The 11,992-nt window shown below is 41.0% G+C and overlaps 1 protein-coding gene across 2 annotated transcripts in view; it reads left to right on the top strand.

The window, feature by feature from the left end:
* The window catches only part of mon2 (MON2 homolog, regulator of endosome-to-Golgi trafficking), a 63,748-nt gene that overhangs the window by 31,208 nt on the left and 20,548 nt on the right, over nucleotides 1–11,992 (top strand). For both annotated transcript variants that reach the window (XM_049573021.1, XM_049573020.1), the window contains exons 15-21: nucleotides 222–334; nucleotides 3,294–3,398; nucleotides 3,734–3,814; nucleotides 3,928–4,001; nucleotides 4,419–4,509; nucleotides 4,705–4,806; nucleotides 10,483–10,593. In XM_049573021.1, the coding sequence (XP_049428978.1) occupies nucleotides 222–334; nucleotides 3,294–3,398; nucleotides 3,734–3,814; nucleotides 3,928–4,001; nucleotides 4,419–4,509; nucleotides 4,705–4,806; nucleotides 10,483–10,593 (677 nt within the window). The remainder of the gene's footprint in view (nucleotides 1–221; nucleotides 335–3,293; nucleotides 3,399–3,733; nucleotides 3,815–3,927; nucleotides 4,002–4,418; nucleotides 4,510–4,704; nucleotides 4,807–10,482; nucleotides 10,594–11,992) is intronic.

Below are 11,992 nucleotides of genomic sequence, written 5' to 3'. Positions count from 1 at the left end.
CGTTATTTGCATATTAGCTTGTAGAGATAAAGCCGGCAAATTGGGTCTCAACTCGCGATGGATGTTTGCCTTGGAGTTAATTAAGAAAGCTTTTCTTGCATGTCGTAAGCTTGTTACAAAACCTGTTTGTGTGTATTACTGTCTCTCATAGAAAAACCTGACTCCTATGTGTGTGTGGGTGTGTGTTTGCACATGTGCGCGCCTGTGTGTATTCTCCACAGCCTACTCGATCCAAGGCCAGAGTGTGCAGATTATCAGCCCCTCCAGTGAATCTCATCAGCAGGTGGTGGCTGTGGGGCAGCCACTCACCGCTCAGCCCCAGGGCACTGTGGTGGTGAGGACACACACAATTATGGAGAGGCGATGGTTGTACTTGACATTTGATAATTCATTTCATGTCGCCATTTTCCAAAAACAAAGCTCACAAACATTTTAGAATTAAGACAAATTATACAATGATGTAGCAGCTGCATAGAGAGGAAAACTGTTGGTGTTTGGGGGGATAAATACTCAGAATACTCTAAATAAGAGCTGAGGTACGACCACCAAAGGTCAAAGATCAGTTCAAAAAACAGGGTCAAGTCAAGACTGAGTCTAAATGGGCTCCAGACTGAGTCAGGACAAAAACAACAACACACATGTACTCTCAGTTAAAACAAAATGCACAGCAAAGCAATTAGTTTACCAGATGTTATTGATGAGCATTATTTGCACAAAGCCACATGAAAACAAACACTTTATCTCTCAGGGCACCATTCAGGTAAGGGACAAGTTACGGTTATAAACATAGGCTGGTCAGGCGAGCATGTGCATCTAAATTTCCCTTGAGTGCAATAACATTTCGAAAAACATGGGCAGGAACCTTAACTCTAACCTGGAATCATTATTCTGTAATTAGGAATCTCCCCGAAGTAATATCATTGTTAACATGTTGTTTTCTTGTGTAATAGTTAACTTTTATGTAGTAACATTTGTCTTACATTGAATGTACTTGAAAGCTGCTTTTTGTTCAACCTGGGCCTTATCTTCCAATCTACTTTTGTCTAAATGAGTGATAGGATGTTCAATTTGTGACATTTCTCCAGTATGAAGCTAGGGCTGACCTGCCTGCAGCCCGTGAACACCCGCTATATTAAATAATAGGGCACTCAGGCAGCTTCAAACAGCGTCAAAATACGCCCACTAAATGTCTATTTTTTCACACAGATAGGCTCGGATTGTTAGTATAATTATCCGACAACGTAACGGAAAGGAGAAATGAACGTCTGTGTTTACCTTTAGCTAGGACATATTTGTCGTGGCAAGTCAAAACCCTTCCTCTGCCTGCTCCCTCTCTCTCTCCCTCCTCATCCCTCTTCAATGAGCTCTGCGTCCGTGTACGTCCGCGTACTCCGTGTTCAAATAAATATGGGCGGTCATCAAATTCAAATCCAGATCCAGTTGGTCAAAATCGGGTAAAAATTCAGCCATGACTACTCCAAACAATCGCATTTGTAAGCTCGCTCCAGCGGTAACTTCCCGCAACAACTCAAGTATTGCGAGACCAACTGCTGTAAAACACCATAGACTGTATAGTAAAACACCAAAGAAGAAGAAGAATCTCGCGGGACGTGAGATTTCAGAGCCAGCCTTTCACTCTCTGAGTGAGTGTTTTGACTTGCAACAACAAACATGTCCGAATTTTTACCTGATTTTGACCAACTGGATCTGGATGGACCGTATTTATTTGAACATGGAGTACACAAACATACACGGATGCAGAGCTCATTGAAACTGAAGAGCAGACGAGGAGAGAGAGGGAGCAGTGTCACTTCGGTAGCACATATACTAAAATTGCAGCAGGCAGAGGAACATCCAGCTAAAGGTAAACACAGACGTTCATTTCTCCTTTCCGTTATGTTGTCGGATAATTATACTAGCAATCCGAGCCTATCTGTGTGAAAAAAATGCACTTTTACTGGACGTATTTTGACGTTGTTTGACGCTGTCCCAGTGCCCTACTATTTAATATAGTGTGCGCTCACGGGCTGCAGGCAGGTCAGCCCTAGCTTTGTACTGGAGAAATGTCACATACTGAACATCCTATCACTCATTTAGACAAAAGTAAATCGGAAAATAGGGCCCAGGTTGAAAAAAACATTAGTTCCCCTTTAACGACTTCTAAAATATATTTGGCAACCCATATTTTTATTTTTTTATGCAATGCCATGTGGAATCAGTTAACTACTTAAATTAGTTATTAATCAGCCTACCTCTACCCCTCTCGTACTCCCTTACCTGTTTGTTATGCGGCCTTGTCAGAAGCGCCCCAAAGTGTCGGTGTGCAGCTTGTGATATACAGTAATAGTTTCAGTGTCAGGTCTTTTTTTTTTTTTTTTTTTAAATAGAGCTGTGAGTGAATCTGGCAAGAAAACGCACTGATAATCTGTTATAATAGTTATATAGAATATCTGTTACATATGAAATAAATCAGTGGTGCCCAACTGGTCCAGCCACGGGGTCCAGATTTCTCCTTAGACATTAGTTCAAGGTTTACTCAGCGTCATACATGAGTTTGGCCATGTCGTTGAACTAGTTTTCTGTGTCTGTTAAGTAGCTGTTCATTTGTCACTCACTCTATCAGCAGGAAACGACACTTCAAAATAAAAGCTCTGTGCCGGAAATTCACTTTACTCTGAAATAAAGTGTGTTTTTTACAAACTTGACACATTTGCAAGTCATTTGCGGTCCGTTCAGAAGGGACACGCAACCCACTTTTTGACCACGACCCACCAGTTGGGGACCACTGATATAAATTATCTAATTTTGATAAATGAGTTTCAATTCTGCCAATTTTTTACCCCGCAGGATGAAATTTCAAAATCTTTTATTATTAAAAATAGCTCAGTATCACTGCTGTTTGAGACTGTGTTTAATAAATTATGTGCTTTTTCCATATATTTGTCTGGGGTGTCTAAATGGAGCACGACAGATGAGCACACACACAGACACATAAACTCACATGCAGACAGATTAGCTTTACCTGCGATTAGAAAAGAGCAGAATGATGTAATGTAAATGAAATAAATGGAAATATTCAGTAGTTCGTAATATTGCATTAAAGGTTACATGTTTGTTTTTTTCCACATGTGGTCGGCCATATTCGTACGGGCAGGTAATCCGGCCCTTTTCATCAGCTACTACCAAAAGTATATTTCAGACCTGTGGGAAACACTGAATAACATATGTATAACATTTCACTCTGTGACGTGTATTGATATTCACCGTAATATAACTGTCTGTCCCTCTGTCAGCTAACTGCCAAGAACATCCAGTGCATGCGGACATTGTTGAACCTGGCCCACTGCCACGGCGCCGTGCTGGGCACCTCCTGGCAGCTGGTACTGGCTACGCTGCAGGTACTGTTACCACCTGGTACCACCTGGTAATATGTAACCACACATGCTTTTCTAATTAGACAAGACAAAACAGGCAGTCCACATTCTTTCTTTCTCACACGCACGTGCATGTATTCTCCTTCCTCTAAATAAAGCGTGTGACATTTGTATATACTGCTTATTAAAAAAGATATTATCTCCCAAGAATAACGTTTGCTGTCCTTGTTTTGGTGCCATTTCGTGCATGCTGAATAATCTGCCTTCATCAGCGCACATTTCATGACCTTGTCAGTTGATGTAGATGTAGTTTCTCCTCTTCCCAACTCTCCTTCAGCTTCTCCTTTTTTCCTTCTCAGCACTTAGTGTGGATCCTGGGGCTGAAACCGGGTGTGGGCGGTGCCCTCAAGCCTGGTCGAGCTGTGGAGGGCCCAAGTACAGTGAGTAATTTTAAGAAACTGTGTGTTGAGCATGCATTGTACTATGTGTTTTCCCACCTTGTTGTTGAAGGCGATGAGCTGACTGGCTGTGGTTGTGTCTTTGACCTACATAGGTGCTGACCACAGCTGTGATGACAGACCTGCCCGTCATCTCCAACATCCTGTCCAGACTATTTGAGAGCTCCCAGTAAGGACTCGTTATAAAAACTCCAATTACTCAACCCTGTGTCTTTGAATAGTCCAGTAGATGTTTTTTAAAGAAATATATTTTTCTTGTAAAGGTTAATTGGGCTACATTTTCTGCTCAGAGCTAATAATAACCATATGAGCATAAACAGCCATTTTTTGTGTCTGTAAATTCAGTAAACCTTTGTTGTTTGCGGAGGAGTTTTTAGGCATAATGAGTGATAAAATATCAAGCTTGAATAATTACACTGTGGTTTGGAAAACAGATGTTCATCTTCACAATTGTACTGACCTGAAGAATAACTCTCTTTCTGTATTGCTGTATGTAAGAGAATAGTGGTTCCTGTAGTTGAAACTATTCGTGCTCTGCTAAAATATTCACACATAATTTACAACGTGTTTTTTTTATGTGATCTAGGTACCTGGATGATGTGTCCCTGCATCACCTGATCAACGCTCTCTGCTCCCTCTCCCTGGAAGCCATGGAAATGGCTTATGGAAACAACAAGGTAAAGACTTTCTGCGTTTTAGGACTTGGAAAGTTGGTGCCTGGAGATTTTAGATATGTCATTATGTGGCTTTGGTAACATGTCAAATGTTGGCTAGAAAAAGCCTTTATAAAATTATACAGGAATTGGATGTTGCCTTGTTTGTCTGTCATATAGGTAAAGTTGTACCTGTGTGTTTTCTTGTCTTGGTTTCAGGAGCCATCTCTGTTCGCTGTTGCCAAGCTGCTGGAGACCGGCCTTGTCAACATGGACCGTATAGAGATCCTGTGGAGACCTCTAACCGGCCACTTATTGGAGGTAACGTCTATTTAGAGCTACACCCACAAGGTGCAGATAAAGAGCTGCATTCTGTGTCACCGCTTTTCATTTAAGCACAGTGAAAGATGAAAGTAGCAGTTCATAAATGTGCCATAATTTTGTCAACCAAGGCCATACAGTTATATCATTTTAGTCACTTAAGAAATGTAATTAATTTCTACAGGTTACACTTTCATCAGACTTTATTCAACCTAGCACAATATGCATACAAGGTATTTGACCTGTTCAGCTTTTCTCTCCAGCTCCAGTTTGTCTAAAATTGGTTACAGCAATTGTCACTTTTTCCAGTGCTGATGATCTCAGTGAAGATGTCATTGAAAATATTTGGAACCAAACTCTATAATAATAATAATGATAGAAAGCTAGAACTTAAAAGAATGTCAAAATTGCCCCCTTCTACCCTTTTGGTTACGTTACTCAGTACCAAGGCTCTAATAATGGCATTTTTTCCGTGGAGTCTGGAGCACATATGCGCTGTGGTGTAGTCATGATGAGGAAAAATAGTTGAATGAGCTAAAGAAGGGTTGAAGGTTATTAATTAGTACTAAAAAAAAAAAGAAAGATAAACACACAGTGAAGGACTTAATAATGTTCAATAAGTTGTAGTATATGTGAGATTCCCCTCTTTCCTTTTTGTTCTTGCATGTTGGTTAAACTTCCAAAGCTGTCGCATGTTAATGCTTTGAACATTTTTTTTAAATTTAGATGGTTATCATAGCACTATTATTAGCTTCCCTCATATTTAAATGTATGTTATATGGCAGTGGGTCCCATCTGGTCCAGCCACAGGGTCCAGATTTCTTTTGTTTAAGGTCCAAACAGTTTAACATATTAAGCATCACACTTGCATTTGGCTATGTTGTTGAACTAGTTGCTGTCTCTATCTAGTAGTTGTCAGTTAAGGCCCGTTTCCACCACAGGAACTTCGGGGTAATTTTACGGGGCCAGGGCCGTTGGTGCGTGTCTCCACTGCAGGAACCACCCCTGAAGGACAGAGTTCCAGAACTTTTATAGGGGCTAAACAAGTCCCTGCCTCGGAGTAGGTACTCTGGCTGGGGCTTGGGGATTACTTGGTGCTGATTGGATATACTCAAGGTGGGATGTGATGTTTTGTAATTAATAACATGTTTATCGTAGCTTAGCTGGGCTAACCGTTAGCTGTTAGCTGTTAGCGGTGTCTGTAATAACTTAGTAACTCAATAAACGGTCCGTGAAAAAAATATTTTTCCAGCGGATATCTTAGTTACAACATGACCGAGCTAGCAAAGCAGTTTTGTGTTGCTATGTGTGGTATTTATTCAGTTTTGGGAAATCACGATGTCTAGAAAGCATCAGTGGCTGCAGCTGACAGGGACAGCTAACAGCAGCAGCAAAGCTAACGTCAGGACTTCATCTGTTAAAAGCCTCCCATGTCGGATACGACATGAAACTACTCCAGTTAGCTCAATCATGTTGTAACTAAGACATCTGCTGGAATTTTTTTTTTTTTTTTTACAGACCGGTTATTGAGTTACTGAATTATTACAGACACCGCTAATGGCTAACAGCTAACTACCTCCCTACGCCCCTACGCCCCTACGTCACCCCGGTCAAAATGGTCGCGCAACGATTACGTCACATCCAGAGCCCAGTAACTTTACAGGAACCTTCCTCCAACTCCGCTCTCTCAGTGGAGACACGGCGGTTGAGAGGGCCAAGCGAGAGGACGTTCCTGTAGTAGTTCCTGCACCCCAAATAGTACCAGGAACTTCTTCAGTAGAAACGGGCCTTTAGTCACTCACTCTACAGCAGGAAATGGCACTTTAAAATAAAAGCTCTGTGCTGAAAATGCACTGTACTTATAAATAAAGTGTTTCTATTACAGATTTGACACATTTGCGAAACACTTGCAGTCCCTAAAGAATGGACCTGTGGTGCACTTTTGGACCGCGACCCACCAGTTGGGAACCACTGTCATATGGGATCTTCTCAAATACATTCTAAAGTTGCCTACGCAGCTCTTTTAAAATGAAAGACGACAGTGTGCACATGCAGCAATAGCCTTGGCTTCATATAGCAGTTACTCTCAGATATGATTTAAAGCACTTTGGATTAACTACATGGTTTGTACAGTGCTTTATACAGAAGGCAAAACTGCGATAACTTGAGTTCATACTTCACTTTCTAGAGTTATTGGCACCCACGTCCTCATATCTCTAAAAGGATTCTCGTTTTTATGTGTGTAAAGGTGTGTGTTTGGAGGTTTTCTTCATATGTTCTTTGTCTATCTCCCCCTCTCTTTTTGCCCTCCTGTGTGTTTTGCAGAAGGTAAGCTCAGATCTCCTCCTCCGTAATCATTGTCTTTCCCATCTCCTTCCTTTTTTCTCCCCACGGTCTGCTCTCTCTCCCTCTCAGTCTGGCATGAACATGTTGGAGTTGAGGGGTCACTATGTAAAAAATGTGTCCACAGTGCGTTTGCTCCTGCTACCAGTGTTTGACCTTGCATTGTTGTGTGCAGTTGGCAGTGTGAAGCTCTGATTTGTCACAGAAACAGAATCTGAAGCTGCACCTCCAAAGTTGCTTGGATTACATTCTGCTTATCTTTCTTCGCAGGCTTCAAATTCAAATTCAGAGCTTTTATATGTTAAAGGAAATTTGATAATAGCATCACCTTTATTGTGTTTTTGTTTACAGATGTGCATTATGATAAAGATTAAGATGACAGAAGCTAAATAATTTAATGGATACACATGGACCATCTGGGTTCTGAAGGGATACGGCTACAGTATCTACTTAGCCGTCTCCATTTATGCATCTAAGCAACACAAAGTTTTCTCCTCTTAGAAGTCTCACACCATGAAAGTAAAAAGTTGTTGAACAAACCTCCTCTTAGACCAAAGATAATTAATTTGGGCCATAAGCGAACTCCGAATCTTTAAAGCACAAGACATGATTTGTATCACGATAGTGTGTTTTTCTCTGCTGAGCCCAGCTTCTTTGTGTGTATCTATCCGAGCTTTCATGATTACAGTGTCTGTCACAGCATATCTTCAATCAATCAATCAATCAATTTTATTTATAAAGCCCAATATCACAAATCACAATTTGCCTCACAGGGCTTTACAGCATACGACATCCCTCTGTCCTTAAGACCCTCACAGCGGATAAGGAAAAACTCCCCAAAAAAAACCCCTTTAACGGGGGAAAAAAAAAACGGTAGAAACCTCAGGAAGAGCAACTGAGGAGGGATCCCTCTTCCAGGACGGACAGACGTGCAATAGATGTCGTACAGAACAGATCAACATGATAAATTAACAGTAATCCATATGACACAGGGAGAGAGAGAGAGAGAGAGAGAGAGAGCGAGAGAGAGCGAGAGAGAGATATGCAGGTAATGACAGTATCTTACAACAACATTAATGGAAGTAATAATATTATAGTTATAGTTCTGGTTACTGCGGTACAATATGTTGAAAGTATGTATTAATACCTGGCAGTATACATGTGTGACAATAATCATATGTGTATAATAACAGAAGAAGTATGACTAATGACTAATGATGGCAGCAGCAGCAGGAGGCATCTGGCAGGACCACGGCAGCAGCACAACCACACACGTCACGCTGTCCAGGCACCGCTGTGATATGAGTTAATCTGAGAGACAGTGGAGCACAAAGGCTCCGGAGAAGAAGCCGAGTTAGTGACATCCAGAATGGCCGGGTAAGCTAGAGGCAGTAATAGGATACGAGAGAGAGAGAGAGAGAGAGAAGAAGAGAAGGGGCCCGTGTATTATAGAGGGGTCCTCCGGCAGACTAGGCCTAAGTCAGTTTAACTAAGGGCTGGTACAGGACAAGCCTGAGCCAGCCCTAACTATAAGCTTTATCAAAGAGGAAAGTCTTAAGTCTAGTCTTAAATGTGGAGACGGTGTCTGCCTCCCGGACCGTAACAGGAAGATGATTCCACAGGAGAGGAGCCTGATAGAAGGCTCTGGCTCCTGATCTACTTTTGGAGACTTTAGGGACCACGAGTAACCCTGCGTTCTCAGAGCGCAGTGTTCTGGTGGATAATATGGCACTATGAGCTCTCTAAGATATGATGGAGCTTGACCATTTAGAGCTTTATAAGTTAACAGTAGGATTTTAAATTCAATTCTGGATTTTACAGGGAGCCAGTGCAGAGAAGCTAAAACAGGAGAGATATGATCGCGTTTATTAGTTCCTGTTAGTACACGTGCTGCTGCATTCTGAATTAGCTGGAGAGTTTTTAAGGACTTACTAGAGCTACCTGATAATAGAGAGTTACAATAATCCAGCCTTGAGGTAACAAAAGCGTGGACCAATTTTTCTGCATTTTTCGTGTCAGGATAGGCCTAATTTTCGCAATATTACGCAGATGAAAAAATGCAGTCCGTGAGGTTTGCTTTAAATGAGAATTAAAAGACAAATCTTGATCAAATGTTACTCCGAGGTTTCTTACGGTAGTGGCAGGGGCCAGAGCAATGCCATCTAGAGAAACTATGTCATCAGATAAAGAGTCTCTGAGTTGTTTGGGGCCAAGAACAATAACTTCAGTTTTGTCTGAATTTAACATCAGGAAATTGGTGCTCATCCAAGTTTTTATGTCTTTAAGGCAATTATGGAGTTTAGTTAATTGATTGCTTTCTTCTGGCTTCATTGATAAATACAACTGAGTATCATCCGCATAACAATGGAAATTTATAGAGTGATTTCTAATGATGTTACCTAACGGAAGCATATATAGAGTAAACAGGATTGGTCCGCGGAACTCCAAAACAAACTTTAGTACGTAAGGATGGTTCATTGCGAACGTCAACAAATTGATAACGATCAGATAAATAAGATTTAAACCAGCTTAGTGCTGAACCTTTTAAGCCAATTAAGTGATCCAGTCTCTGCAGCAGAATTTGATGGTCAATTGTGTCAAACGCCGCACTAAGATCTAATAAAACAAGTACAGAGACGAGTCCTTTGTCTGAAGCAATCAGAAGGTCATTTGTAATTTTAACTAGAGCTGTCTCAGTGCTATGATGCACTCTAAATCCTGACTGAAATTCCTCAAATAAATTATTATCCTGGAGAAAATCACACAGCTGGTCTGCGACTACTTTCTCAAGGATCTTTGACATAAAGGGAAGATTAGATATTGGTCTATAGTTGGCTAACACCTCTGGATCCAGGGTGGGCTTTTTTAGTAGAGGTTTAATTACAGCTACCTTAAAAGACTGTGGTACATAGCCTGTTAATAAGGATATATTGATCATATCTAATATATGAGTGTTAACTATAGGTAAGACCTCCTTAAGTAGCCTAGTTGGGATGGGGTCTAAGAGACACGTTGATGATTTGGATGAAGAAATCACTGCAGTCAATTCTTGAAGAGAAATTGGGGAGAAGCAATCTAAATATATATTAGATTTTACAGCTGTGTTTGAGGTTAGATAGGTACTATCTGAGGGTACTATCTGAGGTACTATCTTGTGATCACAGGGGATCCCAGTCTTTATCGCACAGACTGTGGTTAATTTCACCCACTTGTTTCACACCCACCCACTGTGAACACTGCTGGGAAACACTGTTCTGAACAGCCTTCTGCGTCAGATCTGCTGTCGTGCGCATGTGTCTGCATCTGTGTGTGTCTGTGTGATGTGTCCTGCAGGTCTGCCAGCACCCAAACTCCAGGATGAGGGAGTGGGGGGCTGAGGCGTTGACGGCGCTTATCAAGGCTGGACTGGCCTACAAGCATGACCCTCCTCTGGCCCAGAATCAGGTAGCTGACACTACAGATGCCTGTGGTTGTATGTATAAAACAGTGTGGAACACAAACTACTACTTTACTCTTAGTCCTCCTCTGTCATATAAATATTGTAGGGAGTCAGGAATATTTTATGAGATGGATGTATTGTTTGTCTTCTCCGGGTTTCACTCCTTAATATTGTTTGTTTGTAATGCTGACATTTGAGAAATCTCCTCCACTGTTGCAGCGTATGTCACGATAGATAAGAGTGTGTGTGCCAAATGCTTAAAATGTGCAAAACAGAAATGTCACAGACACTTTCTCTTGTCACTCACAAACACAGAGTCTGTGACCTTCACCTTAGTGAGACAGATAAAGGGAATGGCACAGAGCTTATCTAAAAGAGGGCAGATGAACTGTGTGGAGGTTAATAGAAACAGCACAGAGTCATACAAATGATGGCTGTCCTGTAGAAACGCACAATGCAGCGATTTCCTCAAGGCTGTTCTTGCAGTGGAAGCAAGCTTTTATAATTATGTGTTGTTGTGTTGAAATAATGCAATCAGCCAAACATGTTATGATTTACAATACGAAAAACTGGAAATAGAAATTGGGGTTAAGGTATTTGTTTAAGTGGTACAGATTCAAGGTTTGTTTTCAATCATGCATGCAAACGTTAGAGGACCATTTTTCACCTTCAAAACTCATAGTTTTTTTTTTATTTTCTCAGAAGAAAAGACCAAAATGCCCCAAATGGCTACTGTATGTGCACTTTCATAGCCATAACAATGACCCTCTCAGGCATCTACATTCATGTTTCCACACTGATTTATTTATTTTATTTTTCCCTTTAGATTGTACATGTCTGTATGTCTGACGGGGTTATGCAGTGTGTTAGAACAAATCAAGAAAAAGGCTGTCATGACTCACATTTAACAACTCTGTCAGAAGAAGCCGTAAATTATCTGCACTGACTTGCAAATGAGCAAACTCTTAAATCAAAGGTCAGTACATAGACTGTATAAAAATAATGGACGTCAACACCGACACGTCATGCACTGGCTTGTGGACTATTGTTTTGAAGCCTCAAGTTTGACCGTTGCCACATTTGATTGAGATGGTGCGACTGGTCAATCACAAGGTAGCCAAGCCCTACATCGTACCCTGCTTTATTGTCTGTTTTACTCTAAATGGGAACATAATTTGCACACTGAAGATCATATTGTTTTGAAGAAGACATTAAGCTAAAGATTATGACCATAAACTTATGAGGAAAATGTTAACTGATGTAATAAACCAAGTGAGAAGTTGGGTCATTTTCTCATTGACTTACATACAACCAAACTTCTTTTTGCAACCAGTGGAGTCGCCCCCTGTTGGCTATTTGAGAGAATGTGGGTTTAAAGGGATAGTGCACCCAAAAATGGAAATT

Source organism: Epinephelus fuscoguttatus, linkage group LG4 (genome assembly GCF_011397635.1).
Source record: "Epinephelus fuscoguttatus linkage group LG4, E.fuscoguttatus.final_Chr_v1".
Classification (NCBI taxonomy): domain Eukaryota; kingdom Metazoa; phylum Chordata; class Actinopteri; order Perciformes; family Serranidae; genus Epinephelus; species Epinephelus fuscoguttatus.
The sequence above is the reverse complement of the archived record's forward strand: the minus strand, read 5'-3'. Positions and strand labels throughout refer to the sequence as shown.